The following is a 14,608-nucleotide window of genomic DNA, read 5'->3' as shown; positions in this document are numbered from 1 at the left end:
TTGTAGTATTTTAAATTTACATTTACGCATTTGACTGACGTTTTTATCCAAAGCGACTTACATTGCATTATCCTATACATTTTACATAGGTATCTGCAATCTGTGGGATCCAACCCACAACCTTGCCTTGTTAACGCAATGCTCTTACCACTGAGCTACAGGAAAGCTGTATTTTCACAAACCCCATACATTAAAGGAACTTTTTTGCTTTAAAAAAAGAATACAGACAGACACATTTTGTACCCTATATACAGCATGAATCAGGTAAGTATAAGAGACAGAAAACCATTTGAACAAACTGGATGCAAGAAATGTTGACACATAGGCAGTCTTTTTTTATTACGTTTTCTTCAATAGCATTTACGTATTACAAAGTGTCTATAACAATTTGAAAAGAACAAGTGTGAGAAACTAGGAATACCAGGTAAAGATGTTGGCTGCATTCTCTCCTCAGCAACAGTCATAGCAAAAAAGCAGAGTTCAAAGGTTATGATGGGGGAAAAACGATCATGTGACAAAAAATCTTTGTTAAAAATAACACTAAAATAACACAGCTCTCATGATTTGCCTTGACAGCAGGTATTGTTGCTGTATACCGTCAAAAAACGACACACTGACATTACTGACATTTTTGACCATGTGTGCTGTAATAGGGGCCGAAAACATCATGTGAGAATCACTCCTGCATAAAAATACCTCCCATGTTTATCTACCCTGCAACTTTGATACACGGCAAAATAAAAATCCCCTCCAGCAGAATGAAGTGAATTCTGCCCTCGTGTACTTGCATGAAACAAAAAAACCTCTTACAAATACTCTCAGCTGTAAAGAATAAAATATTAATAAACCCACTTCTTTACTACAGGGAAAAACTAAAATGTTTTCTTAACACTGACCCATAAAACACGTTTATGTTCCTAAACGCTTACACACAAACTTTGTCATTTCAGTCCCTCACAGCAAACACATCTCAGATGCAATCTTAAGATCTTCACTGCACGCCTGTATCTTCTAACATTGCTTCACCTTTAGTGAGCAACCACACAACAAAAAAGAAAAAACTAACCTTTAAAAAGGAAAATAACTCAAAAACATCGCATTTAAATGAACTTTAAAATAAAACAAAAACACCCACCGTACTTTGACTAAATTGGCTTTTGTATTTGGCAACCATATTGAAATGTAAAACTGTCCCAGATATACAGATCGATTTTTATTAGTGATATGATTCCACGAAATCGTTTTGGAGACAAATCCCTGGATGCAACTTAAAAACAGGTGGCCTTTATAAAAGCTTGATGTTACACCACTAAAATCTGGTAGTATTACGAATTCTTAAAACACTCCAAACAACACGGACACATGAAAGTGAGCTACAGGTGCTGCTGAGGGAGCCGCAGTAACTCTTCTGATGTACAATACTGGTATTTAAACGTTTCTCTCAATGTGAGTTTTTGTCTTTATTTGGTCGGTAAATCTCAGAGCTGATGATACAATGTATGATCAGATGAGAGACAATAACAACTTCTGTCTGATACTGCAGAAATAAACCCTGTGCAGTATCAGAGCAATGCCACGTCAGTATAAAATAACTCCACATACTCTGCACTTCTAACAGACAGAAGTTGAGTAGATACAAAGGTAAAATATTTCCTCTCATCAGAATACCAACAAATCAAAACAACAGACGGTATAATGTTTCTTTTTTATTACATAATTTCACAGATATTAAAATCAAGTCCGAATTATTTAAATTGGCATTAACATGGTCGTATTTTTTTAATGTCCTCCGTCTAAGTGGGAGTTGTTGGTATCTGATGGCTCATATGAAAATATGCCCATGAAAAGGGCTCCTCTGGGTAGGGCTGAATGAGATATTCCCAATATGGGAAAAAAGGAGATTAGGTGTATGATGCGTAATCCCTCGGCCCTTCATGGATCCATTTTACTGTTTTCCTCTGCATGCTTTTCGATGTGGGAATGCACAGCCTACAAAGACAAGATTCATGTTAACAATATAACTGCAGGTTAAAGCTGCAATCCATAACGTTTATTTCCATTCAGAGGCAAACGTTACGGATTGCAGGTGTTATAATAAGGACATCAAAATTAATAATCAGTGGTTCAACGGATCACAAAACTCGCAACCTCGTTCATTTTACGGATTTTGGGTTTTGGATTAGCTAATGTAAATGCTCATCATAGTTTTAGTTTTATACATTATAATTGTATACATTATAATAATAACTATAAAAACAACTTGTTTTACATGTTGCTGCTGTACCTGTCTGGAGCCATTGCGGATGGCGAAGAAGGAGTCGCAGTTTCTCCAGCGGCATTTAAAAGTCTGCTGGGCTGGGTTTGTGTGTTCATTCAGCAAGTGCTGCTGCAGGTGCTCCATCACACCAAAGATCAGCGTACAGCCGTGCCACTGCAATGAATGCAACTCATGACTTATTGTTACAGAGCACAGTTAACTAAACTATTGGTTTGTTATATCAGCCTCTGATGTGATGGTTTTAAATTGATGAAAAATATTGAATAAATGCAAATAAATACAAATTTTTCTAAACAAATATTGCATTGTATCAAAGCAGCTTTACAGTAAATACGGAGTACAGTCAAAATAAAAGTACTTCTATATCAAATTAAAACCGGTGTATAAAAAATACCATATAATATGAAATGTCAAAAAGCGTATTTTAGTGGCCAATATATCAGTGCAGTTCTAATTATAACAGAGTCTTTGGTGTATATCACAGCCTCAGTGTCTTACCCAGCAGCGGTAGTTTTGGATAAGGTTCAATTTGACAGCTCGGACGCTTCCATCATAGCAACCTGTGTAGATCTACAACAGAAAATACACCATCAATAAATCTGATGACTATTATAATACATGAGAAATGACAAATGCTTACAAAGAAACAAAAGTATTATGACTAGGGATACAGAAGGTTCCTTTGGTGTACTCACCATGCTTTTGTGGATGACCATACACATCACCATATCTGAATGTCCACCATATACCTGAAGTCTGTCATGAGACTAAAACCAAAGATGATTTGTCAATATCAAATTTGATAATAAATTTAGAATTAGGTAATCTTTCAAACAAATGGAATTTGTACCTGGAGTTCGTACACACGGACCAGCTTGTCCAAGCACGCAGTGACCATGACTTTTCCCAAAATGGCCACCACAGTGACGGCATGACTGTGACCCTTATAGATCCTCACCAGTTCACCAGTCTGGGTAGACAGATGCACACAGAAATCAGACATGTCATTTCGACTTCTGAGTCACAGACAGGAGATGAATGAGCCACTTACATGTATATTATGTGCATGTACAGACTGGTCACTTGAGCCACTGAACACCAAATCATTGACCACCTATAAAAGGACACAAAGTACAGCGGGTGAAAACAAAGAGTGTTTTCTGACTCAGAATTTTGTTTATGATCATAATCAGCAGGCACATACCTTCATGCAGAGCACGGTTTTGGTGTGACCCTCTAGAGTACGCAGCAGAAGGCCATTCTTAGCATCCCGAACGCTGATGGAGGTATCGTAGGAGCCGACTAGCAGCACACGGCGAGCCCCCTCCTGAGCCGTCGCCAGGCAACTCACAGCACGCGGGCCATGACATTCAAAAACGTCCAACTGCTTATTGTTCTACAGGTGACGTGGGATATGTAAATTATGACCCGTTTCAAACCTGTCTAACATTCTTTTGCAGAACACAGAAGCAGATATTTTGAAGAAGGCTGGTTACCAAACAACACAGAGCCCATTGACTTCCATTGTACTAAAACAAAGCCACCGAGACATTTCTCAAAATATGTTTTTTTGTATTCCACAAGAGTCATATACAGGTTTTGAACAGCATAACGGTGACTATATGATGACAAAAATTTCATAATAATTAAATAATTCCTACTCTGAGACTGATGGAGACAACAGTGCCGTTCGCCAGACCTGCGTAGAGAATCTTCCATCGGTTATGAAGACAGAGCACTCGATCTTGGAGCGACATCTGTTCCACACACACTGTTGTCTATAGGTGAAAAAAAACAGAGGGTGTAATTTTTTACAGTAAAGAAAAATGGAAAACACAAAATTAAACAATTGGGTTTAACCCATAAAGCTGAAAAAGAGCCGACGCATCAGTACCTTGAGGCTGTAACAGCGGATGGTCTGATCACTCGATCCAGAGTACAGGCGCTGCTGCAAGCCACATCCAGATGACACCACCAGGCAGTTCACTTTACTGCTGTGACCCTCAAATACAGACACGCACTCACGATTCTGTAACGTGAATAATAATGATGATTCAATTATAAATGAGGCTTCAGGAATCTATTTTTGAGTTACATGATTGATGACAAAAAGAGGGACTGACCACCAAGTTGAAGGCGCGTATGGTGCGGTCCCCTGAGCAAGTGTACAGCAGTCCGTTATGGATCTGCATAGCATTCACTGCCTCCTGGTGGCCTTCAAACTTGCCTTCTGTGGGCATATCCTCCTCCCCTGGGTCTGACACTTCTGTGAAACCACACATATACATACCAGTTATTTCAGTGTGACGAATGTGATGTTACGTAACACCACGCAACATAAAAATATACACAATGCACATCATTGTGAACACAAATAAAGCCTTATACATGCTGACATCATATTTATGCGAGTCAACATGTGCAAGGGCCAATCATTTTTTTTTATTAACTAATAGAGTTCCCAATGAAAAAAGCATTGGCATGACTTCGTTTTTGAGTTGGCTCATTCCTTAGGTTAAGGGTGTCTGGCCAGACATGAACAGGCACTAAGAATACCTTGCCCATAAAAAGTAAGTTGGGGACTTTGTGAACTATTTTTGTATGTGGATCATATTAGCACTCTACTTTGGTCATTCTGCTATGAACGTACTGAGTAATGACAAAACTGGATGTTTCAAATGTACATTGCTGTCACATACACATTTAAAGAAATGTTGATATGTAAAAAAGATGACATTAACTGTTTCAAACAAAATGACTTTGAGGATGTGACATACCTGAAGGCACCTTGGATTCCATCACTGTGGAAGATGATTTTATTTCCCTGGAAAAAAAAAACAAGAAACATTGAAACCTTCCTTCTATGCACCTTACAGAGAGGATCACACTGTAGGCCAAAGAATGTGGTCTTAACGTTCACCCAAAAATGAAAATTATTGTGAGCACAACAAGTGATTAAAAATGAAAACACAGTTAGTCACATGATAGGTGAGAACCAATTACATTTGAACTTGTAAACTTTTTTCTTTCTCACCCCCCCATCATTAAACTTCAGAAGACATGCAGTAACCCACTGGATTCAATTGGTTCTGCGCAATAAATTCAAATATGACTGCAAAAACACATTAGCATGCTAAATTAAATGCGAAATTCAAATATGACCCCAAACACATTAGCATGCTACTTCAAATATCCCCCCAAACGCATTAGGATGCTAAATTCAAATATGGCAACACAACGATAACTTTGTATCATAATAATTCTTTTGTGTCACATCAAAACATCATACTGCCATATTTGATTTTAGGTTTCTGTTTGTTTACATTGATAGACAACATATCAATTGACAAATAAACTAAAGAATCCCAGCAGCATATATGGGTTTAAACTCTAAAATAATGGGGTCAATTGAATTATTTGATGGATGGATGTGCTTTGCAAAGCTTCAAGATTTTGAATCCTGTATAAGACGATAGCATGACTGCATTTCAATCTAAAAATGAATAGTTTGTGTAAAGACAGGAAGGAAGTCATCTACATCTGGTCATCTAGTACATTACGAGTAAATTATAAAAGTTCTTTAATATGTGGGTGACCTACTCCTTTATGAGTTGAACTGAATGAGTTTTACCTTTCACAAGCCTTGAGGGTTCTGCTACTGCCTATTTCACTGGTGGAAGTGACCTCATCGCAGGCAAGATTTTGGGGTTCTGTTGTTGCGTGCTCAACTGTGCCTGCTGTGACTGACTCTTTGGTTTTTTTTTCAGGCATCTCATCTGGGTCTGAAGAATCCAGATTGACTATGTCATTGGGCACTTGTGGGGGAAGCTCCACCATCTCTAGTTCAGATGAATCTGAGTCATGACCGACATTCATTGGTTGTGACACTAACTCAGTTTCCTCTGTGTCCACTTTTGAAGCCAGCATCTCGTCGTTTAAGCCTATCTCCTGCGCTGTGGAAGTTGAGGCGGTGGTGCCGTTGGATCGCCGATGAGGTCGGTGCTTTCGAATGGGTCGTGAGATGGGCTGCTCTAACTCGGAGTCACTGATCTGAGGCTGCTCATCTCCCATTGCCTTCCTGAGACATTTTCTCTTCTTCAGCTTCCGGACACGTTTAATGGGACTGGTCTCTGGGTGGATGAAGGGAGACTGCGGTTTGGGGGAGAGATTTACAGACATGAGAGGGGACGAAGGGTTGGCTAGGCCCTCTTGAGCGCTCTGATGACTTTCTGTTTGGGGAGACGGCTCCGGTCTGTGATCTGAGGGCGCTCCGGTCAAAGATATGCTTGTTCTGCCTTGAGATGAATCATTGCTCTTGCTCAACTTGAAGCTAGTATCTGTGTTAAATGACAAGATATTTTTAAATACTGCTGGTGATGACTACTTCTGAGCTGTATTAAATGATGGGAACTTACCTGTCTGACATGCTGCATACTCTGTTTGCACAGGTGTGGTTCTATGAGGACCTGGAAGGTTGCGCTCAGAGGGGCAGTTAGAGGGAGAGTTGGGCTCCTGTTTGATGGCAACAGGAGGTGGGGTAGTTGTGGAGGGAGAGATTGAGTGGGCACGTGCAGTAGGGTGAGAGACGTTTATCTGTGAAATTGGGGCTGATGAAGGGGTCACGGTCTCATCCTTTTTTCTTTCTGGCACATCAAAATCCCCTGAAAGAATATTTTTTAGTTAATACTAAATAATATTCTACAAAAAATATAAAATTGGCCATTATAGTCTATGAGAATTCATTCTCTTAAAGAGAAAATATCAAACAACTTAGAATAACCCTTCTTTCTGATTATAGTACCTTGCATTCCTTGTAGAATTTCAATTCGTTTGGTTCTCAAAGTGTTCATCTCTGCATTTACCTGTGAAATAAACAATCGAGAGTAAAATCAGACAAGAAAATGGCAGCACATTGACAGCACTAACTGGGGTACTTAGTAATAAGATCTTACTTGTTGTTTCACCATAAGGAGGCGCTGTACTTCCAAATAGGCAGCTTGTAGGGCAGCACGTGCCTGAATGAGGCTATCATCAACTGTCTGAAGAGAGGCATTAAGCTCCTCCTCACGTAGAGATATAGCCAATAACTGATCCACTGGAGAGCGTTCTGTCCATCAGAACACAGACACATTAAAATATGCAACATTAGGAAACTGTGTCGTCATGTTTAGGGCTGGAACATGACATCGTCTTCCATTTTATTTCGTTTTTTGTCCACACCAGCCACACTGACAAAACGCGGTAAGCTACAATGGATTCTACATTAAAACTTATCACACAACACTAAAATATTGGCCATATTTTGTGCTTAATATGGGGGGGTTCACAAAGCATTCTGGGTTTATGAGCTGCAAGGTACACGGCTGACACAGTCCAAACCAGACCCAATGCCGCAACATGTATAATCTTTTTTCCTGTTTAAATATATGTCACTTGTATGTATCGCTGCTGTGGCTAGCGTAGACAAAATGTGTTGTTTCAGTTGTCAACGTAATAGATTACATCGATGCGCCATTCCAGCCCAAGTTTTGTTGAAAAATAGCATGTTTCTTACCTTTCTTACCCTTGATTTTTTGTCTCTTGTTTTTTCTGTCTTCACTTGGAATCTCTGTAGACAAAACATCCTAATAAAGAGACAACGGCAGATGAGATATGTTCGGTCAACATTTATTGACCCTCATGTCATTAAAATCCTTTTTTAATTCCTTTTGAGGAACACGAAGGAAGATATTTTGAGAAATGGAAATCAACCAACATTCCTTAAAATATTTCTTCTGTTTTGCAGAAGAAAGAACGTCATACAGATTGGAATGAGGTTGAGTAAATTATTTTTGAAAATAGGTTAAACCAGTGGTTCTCAAACTGGGGGCCCAAAGATGGGTCCAAGGGGGCCAAAGTTTTTGTGGCATTTTATGAAATTTTTGTGCAATCAAACATCAGAAAATAATACCACCAACCAAAAGAATAGATGTTCCAGCATCGCAGAATTGAATACATTTTGTTTAATTGAAATTCTAAGTTTAAGATCACAAGTCATTATTTGGGGGGACAAAAAGCAATGCAACCCACATAAGTGGGCCTTTCAACGAAAAAGTTTGAGAACCCCTAGGTTAAACTGTCCTACTGTATAGTAGGACAGACAGGCTGTTTACTTGGCTTGGACAGCTAACAAAACCAGTGTTACATTATAAAGCTTACCCCTGGTGCTCTTCGTTTCTTTCCAACTCCTTGTGTGTCATTTAGCTCAGTCTCTGAGGTACAAACAATGTCTCCTTCAACATCCTCAGGACCCTGAGGGGGCCTTTTCAAACTCTCATTCTTCAAATTATCTTTCTCTCCTCTTTCCAACTGCTGTGAAGGACCACTAACCGGAGTGTCTCTTAATGGCTCTACAGCTTTGACGAGGGAGCTGGTGTCAGAAGATCCATTTTTGAACACACTGCTTTCAGACAAGCTACGTTTGCGGGAAGGCATGGATACTTGACTAATATCAAACACAGAGTCCCATTGAAAGCCCTCACAAAGAGGGACATCATTTTCATCCATTTGGTTCAGACCTTCAGGTTCACAGGGCACCATTTCTATACCAAATCTAAAAGTATTGAGGACAAACATGACGTTAGGCTATGAATGAAATAACTGACATTGTACTCTAGAATATTTTCATGAAAGGAAAAAAGAAAAGAACTCAAGCTGTACCTTGGTAAGCCCTTGCTTTGCTCTTGCTTCTTACGATTGACTTCTTGGTAGACCTGGTCCCAATTGACATTTCTACTGAAGGAAGAGGACCGAATGAGCTGCTGCAAGGTGGGCTTGAGTCCGGAGTCCTTCTCCGATTCGTTCTTCCGCGTGCCACTCACATTCCTAATCCGTCTGGCATTATTCAAGTTGGGTTCATGACCTGTTACTTTGCCTTTAGTGCCCATATGGCGGCTCAGATCTCGTTTCAGACATGCAGGCAAGGCAAGCTTACTTAAAGAGGGCACCAAACCATCTTCAGTTGGTTGGGATGTGTTGCTCCCAACCCCTTCAGCAAATGAGCACAAACCTTCACCTGCCATGTCCATGACTTGATCTTGGACTGGTAGGTGAGGATTTACTTCTCTTTCACCACACTCCACCTCATCTTCATGGTCCATAGTTGAGGTACTAACTTGCAAGGACTGCAGAGATGGAGATGATTTTTTGCCAATTTCGCCCAAAGTCTCAGAACTGGTGAGTTTAGCATCTTTGTTATTGCTACCATGCTTAACAAAAGCTGCACGTTCCTGTGTCTTCTGCTTGTTTAGTTTCTTCTTACTTTCATATATCTTTTTATTCTTGTCCTGATCTAAACCCTCTACCTCCTGGGGTTCTTTAATCTGAGGTGCTGTTTTTGTTCCTTTGAGGCAGTTTTCTAGGTCGGATGAACCAACAGAGCTCTTTCGATTCAGCAAGGTCTCCTTGGCTTTTCGCAACATGTCTGACATGAGATGCTCTTTCTCTGCATTAGAAGCAGTATGTTGGGAGAACTCTGAGCTTGAATGGGAATATTTAGAGTCTTGACTTCTCTCTTGCACAAGATTAGTCTTTGAACTATGGGTCGAAGATGCCCCACTTCCAGCGTGCTTGTTGGGCATATTGTTTTCAAGAGATCCCACATCTGACTTCTCTGAGCTTGATGAAGGGTTAGGTTGAGATAAAGGATCTGCAACTTTAGCTGGTGGATATGGTGTCCATCGCTGAACCTTCTCTGTCTTCTGACACTTTTCATGTTCTCTGCTAGTCTCTTCTGGATTCTGTTGACTCTTTGTCTGACCATCAAAGCTTTTGGATGTACTTTGCTGCTCTCTTGAAGAAGAATTAAAAAACTTATGTGACCCATGTTGTCCCTGCCAAGTATACTTATGCTGACCATTATTCCAGTGAGGCTTATTTCTCTGTTGTGGAGGGCACATACCATAGCCACCTTGTCTACCACCCCAACAGTTTCCTTGGTTATGCAAATGTCCTTCTTGTTGATCCATTGATCCCCATCGCTGCAAGTCTGGAGGTCCTTCGGCATGCCATGTGGCGCATCTGATCTGTCGGTTAGGGTTAGGGTTAGGCCACTTGCTGCGGTCGGGGGACGGAAAACTTAAATTCTGCCAATTTGAGGCTTTGCCCCTTTTAGGGAGTTGGTGGTAGTTAGTGTAGGGTCGGTCCCAAGGGCCATATTGCTGGTACATTAAAGGCCTTGGACCCTGCCAATGAGACTGTAGTTCGCACCACCTCCTCATGTTTTCTTGTTGCTCTTTAGCCAGCTTTGCAGCAGCGTCTTCTCTTCTAAACACAATAATTCATGAAAATTTACCAAACAAAATAAGGTTTACACAGTCCAGGTTGGACCAACACGGTGTAAAGTGGAAAGGGGTCACATTTGGTGGGATAAAGTCTAGCATGTGACAGGATGACAGCTGTTGGCGATGACAGCTTCAGATCATGTGCCATTCCCCACCATATATCAAAAAGCATTTACTTACAAAATATCTTAATGTCATCCAAAGAAACTAGTGCACTAGTTCCAAAGAACACCATAATATTAGACTTATTTAAAACAATGAGCCAACAGAAAGAGTTTGTGCCATTAATGAATGTTTAACGTTCACTTAAGCAGCATGGTGCATCAAAAGAGTTGTAATTGTATGACTATTTAAAGACAATCTGCTCATATTGTTTAAAGGGGGATTAGCATGAAGGCAATGGTGTTATAATATGTGTCAATGAGTGCAAATGTGCAGTCATGTCTGTTTTAAGGCTTATGACACTTGACTCTCAAGGGTCAAACCTGTTTGCAGGACGTTTAATATAGTACTGCGAGTGTTGTGGTTACAAACAGAGGACGAAATAAAAGAGATCAAAATTACAAGCTTTTGACAAACTGTGGCTTTAGCAAAAAAATCTGATACATACAGAACAAGCACTAACCTGATTATTTCCCTGCGTTTCTCAATGAGCTGCACAAACTCCTTATCGAAGTATTCTTTTCCTTCGTTCAAGGGCTGGCGCTTCTGATCTTCAATGCGCTGTTTATGTACAGGGCTGGAGATGTGACTGGCGTAGTCGGTCAGGCTCACCACCATCACGCCGCAGACCCGGCACTCATGTCCGCAGTCCCTGGGAACGGAGGGAGACGAAGGCTGCTTAATACTGCCAACAGGCATGGCTGCTGCTTTTGAGAGTGGCTTTTTCACTGCCCTAGGAGATCAGGAGGTAAACTGACGTTTCAAAAATAAATGTTAAAAGTTAGGAAATAGGGAAAAAGCTAAATCTTCCTGATCTTGTCGTCTGTCTTGAGAGGTCCAGTAAGACCGGGCGAGAGGAGGCGGCACTGGGAGAGCATAAGGTTTTAAGGTAAAAGCTCAGAGGGGTGAGCACCCTCTCAGCAGCAGCCGAGCCCTAGCACGCTGTCATGATGGAGTCCGCTGTGCTCTGAGACAAGGGTTGGGAGAGCTATTGGATTCCCTCACCCTTTCTCCCTACTCTTTGCTTTAGGACTGCAGCAGGGGTGGGACTTTTCAGGCTGTAACGCAAGCTGCTTACAGTTGCCGGCTCAAGTGGCTCTCTTTAGTGCCAAACTCGTGATACATAGATAGTTGCACTTGGCAGCTGGTCTGTCCCACAAAAAATGGTGTCATGGCATCTTGCCATTTTCCACTCAGCAGACTTTGAACTTATTGTTTCTGAAGTAAAATGCAAGCCCTGTTTATGTGGCTTCCATACGTGAAATGGGATTCTGGTATTTGAATTAGGAGTGCCACAATATACCGACCACAACCGTGATATTTAAATCCATGAGCATCGATATCGTGGTTAAAGGGATAGTTCACCCAAAAATACAAATTCTGTCATAATTTATTCACCTTTGAGTTGTTACAAATCTGTTAACATTCCTTTTTTCTGATGAACACTGAGAAAGATATTTGGAAGAATGCTTATAACCAAACAGTTCTTGGAACCGGTTGACTATCATAGTAGGAAAATTTATTTTATATATTATTGTTCTGTTGAACACAAAATAAGACATTTTGAAGAATGTAGGACAGCAAACAGTTCTGGGGCACTTTTGACTACCATTGTGATTTTCCTACTATGGTATTTAATGGGGTATATGATGACAGAATTTTTATTTTTGGGTGAACTGTCCCTTTAATGCTATTCAGCAACCATTTCAATTTTACCATGAGAGTCAAAATTGTGCACCTTCTTTAACTTAGATTTTTTTTTGTATTTTGAATGATTCATTGACCAAATAAAAGTAAAAAATATGTATATGAAATTGATTAATAGCATTTTCTTTAAATACTGCGGTAGATATTGCAATTATATTAGTTTATCATTCACTCCTTAAAATCACTAGGCAGTTGGTAAAAATGCTGCAAATGTTTGTGCAAAACATAGTGTTTGCATATTTTACACTTCAGATTTCAATATCCTGTCCAATCTTATTCTCCCTTCTCACATTCCAGACTCACAGATCTACGATCTACGTAATTGTCATAAGAGAAGCAGATGCCATTTGTCGGCTCTCCCTATATATAAACTCCCAAGTTATGTCAGCTGCCTTTATCCATCCACTGACCAGAGGAGACACGTGCCTGACAATACACATGCATTGGCCATAACTCTATTCAGGCTTCACAAAGTGTTTTTATTTTTTTACAAATAAATTCAACGTGCTTACAATAATAATAAAAATTTGTGATCAAAGCTTAAAGATTTTTTTCAACAATTTAGTTCTGGGATAGATTTTAAACAATTATACACATGACAGGAAAAATGTCTTTATATTAAAAATTCCTGACTGCAGTTACAGATTAGTACAGAATCACACTTTTGAAATCTTTTCTATGGTTTTCTATTACTATGGGAACCCTCCATATTGTACAAAACTCAACATGCATGACACTTTAAGAACCTCTCTTTTATGATAACACACAAAACCGCTAGACTTGCTAGTTTTTTCCATGTAAGTATTCCGATCAGGTCAATGTAATAAAACATACTTGTATACCTGCCGTGCTTTATTATTGTATCTTACAATAATATTCAACCGCAAGCATTTAAAACTTGTCTTTGTTTAACTAGACATATAAAGGGTGGAGAACCTCTTTCAAGTAAACAGTCATAATTTGTGTGCTTTGGACATTGGAATGTGTAAACTAGAGAAACAAGTAAAGACTTGTTTACAAATACAAGTCAGATCTCTAAAAGGGTAAAACAAAATAAGTTCTTAATAGTGAGAACAGTGATGTGGAATGTGGGCTCTTACCGGCCTTTCAGATTCTCCAGTTCTCGATGGTGCAACATACTTCTCATGTGCTCCTCCATCTCCTACACAAACACACATTATGAAGACTCAACAGGATTTTAAAGTAATCTTGCATCTAACTTGGCACAAATAAAGTATAGAAAAAGTTAAATGATCATATTCTGGAGGGATTGGCTGAGGGTGTTAGTTTAAAGACCCAGGTTTACCTGTTTGGAGTTATAGACAGTTTCACAAAGAATGCATTTCTGTTCTTTGCCCATGTTGTATGGTGTTAGTCTGTCTCAGGCCACCACAAATAAACGGGGTACTGCATATAGAAAACAAAACATTTTATTAATTAATCATCCAACATCGTGTTCATCATCTGTGTTACACCTATCGTTCTGTTCTTTGTCACATATTTATACTGTAATAGATATTATGCTCTTCCAGATCGTAGATTAGATTGTTTGGAATAAAACAGACTAGTGGTTAATAATCAGGTTTGCGTTACACAGATCTTTTATTAGAGTAACACGTTAATCTGGTCTAATGATTCGTGTGCAACTGTTTGTTGTTTACAGCGTGCTTTGAAAATGGTTCGGTATCCCACTGGCTAACGGGAAATGCAACTTTTAAAAGAGTGACGATAATTTAACTTAACTAACCTTAAAACGTGTTAAACGGCTCAGTCAGAGATATGTATACACATGCATGACTAAAATATAAGTTGAATCTGCACAATAATGTAAGCATTTCGGTGTCTGCATGTGCAGATGTTTAGCATCCAGGCTAACCCACTGGCTCTGCATCCATTCACTTCATGGACTGACATGTGCGTATATAAGACGCAAAACTTTTAAATCACAAATTCTGACTTTCAAATATACCTCTTAATTCAAGCGGAGAAGCCATTTCTTCAGATTTCCATAAAAACACAATGTCTGTTTATATTCCACCTTTTTTAGCAACGTTGTGTGTCGTGAATGTGAAGAAACAATCGTTTAGTATAAAATATGGCCGCCATTATTTCGACGTAAAAGTCCCCAGTTGACGGTTTC

General features: G+C 39.6%; 1 protein-coding gene across 1 annotated transcript; it reads right to left on the bottom strand.

The window, feature by feature from the left end:
* Positions 1-314: 314 nt before the first annotated feature.
* On the bottom strand, positions 315-14,605 carry znf106a (zinc finger protein 106a). The gene is made up of 22 exons (XM_079458778.1): positions 14,438-14,605; positions 13,775-13,875; positions 13,569-13,630; positions 11,225-11,413; positions 8,978-10,582; positions 8,477-8,870; positions 7,833-7,902; positions 7,231-7,385; positions 7,080-7,140; positions 6,694-6,939; positions 5,910-6,615; positions 5,056-5,102; positions 4,402-4,544; positions 4,173-4,307; positions 3,940-4,056; positions 3,483-3,674; positions 3,330-3,392; positions 3,129-3,248; positions 2,974-3,045; positions 2,777-2,848; positions 2,285-2,431; positions 315-1,989 (listed from the first exon to the last, which is right to left on the bottom strand). The coding sequence occupies exons 2-22, from the start codon at positions 13,826-13,828 to the stop codon at positions 1,933-1,935; spliced, it is 4,707 nt and encodes a 1,568-aa protein (XP_079314904.1). The 5' UTR covers positions 13,829-13,875; positions 14,438-14,605; the 3' UTR covers positions 315-1,932.
* Between the last annotated feature and the right edge of the window lie 3 nt (positions 14,606-14,608).

Source organism: Barbatula barbatula (genome assembly GCF_947034865.1).
Source record: "Barbatula barbatula genome assembly, chromosome: 6".
Taxonomy (NCBI): domain Eukaryota; kingdom Metazoa; phylum Chordata; class Actinopteri; order Cypriniformes; family Nemacheilidae; genus Barbatula; species Barbatula barbatula.
The sequence above is the reverse complement of the archived record's forward strand: the minus strand, read 5'-3'. Positions and strand labels throughout refer to the sequence as shown.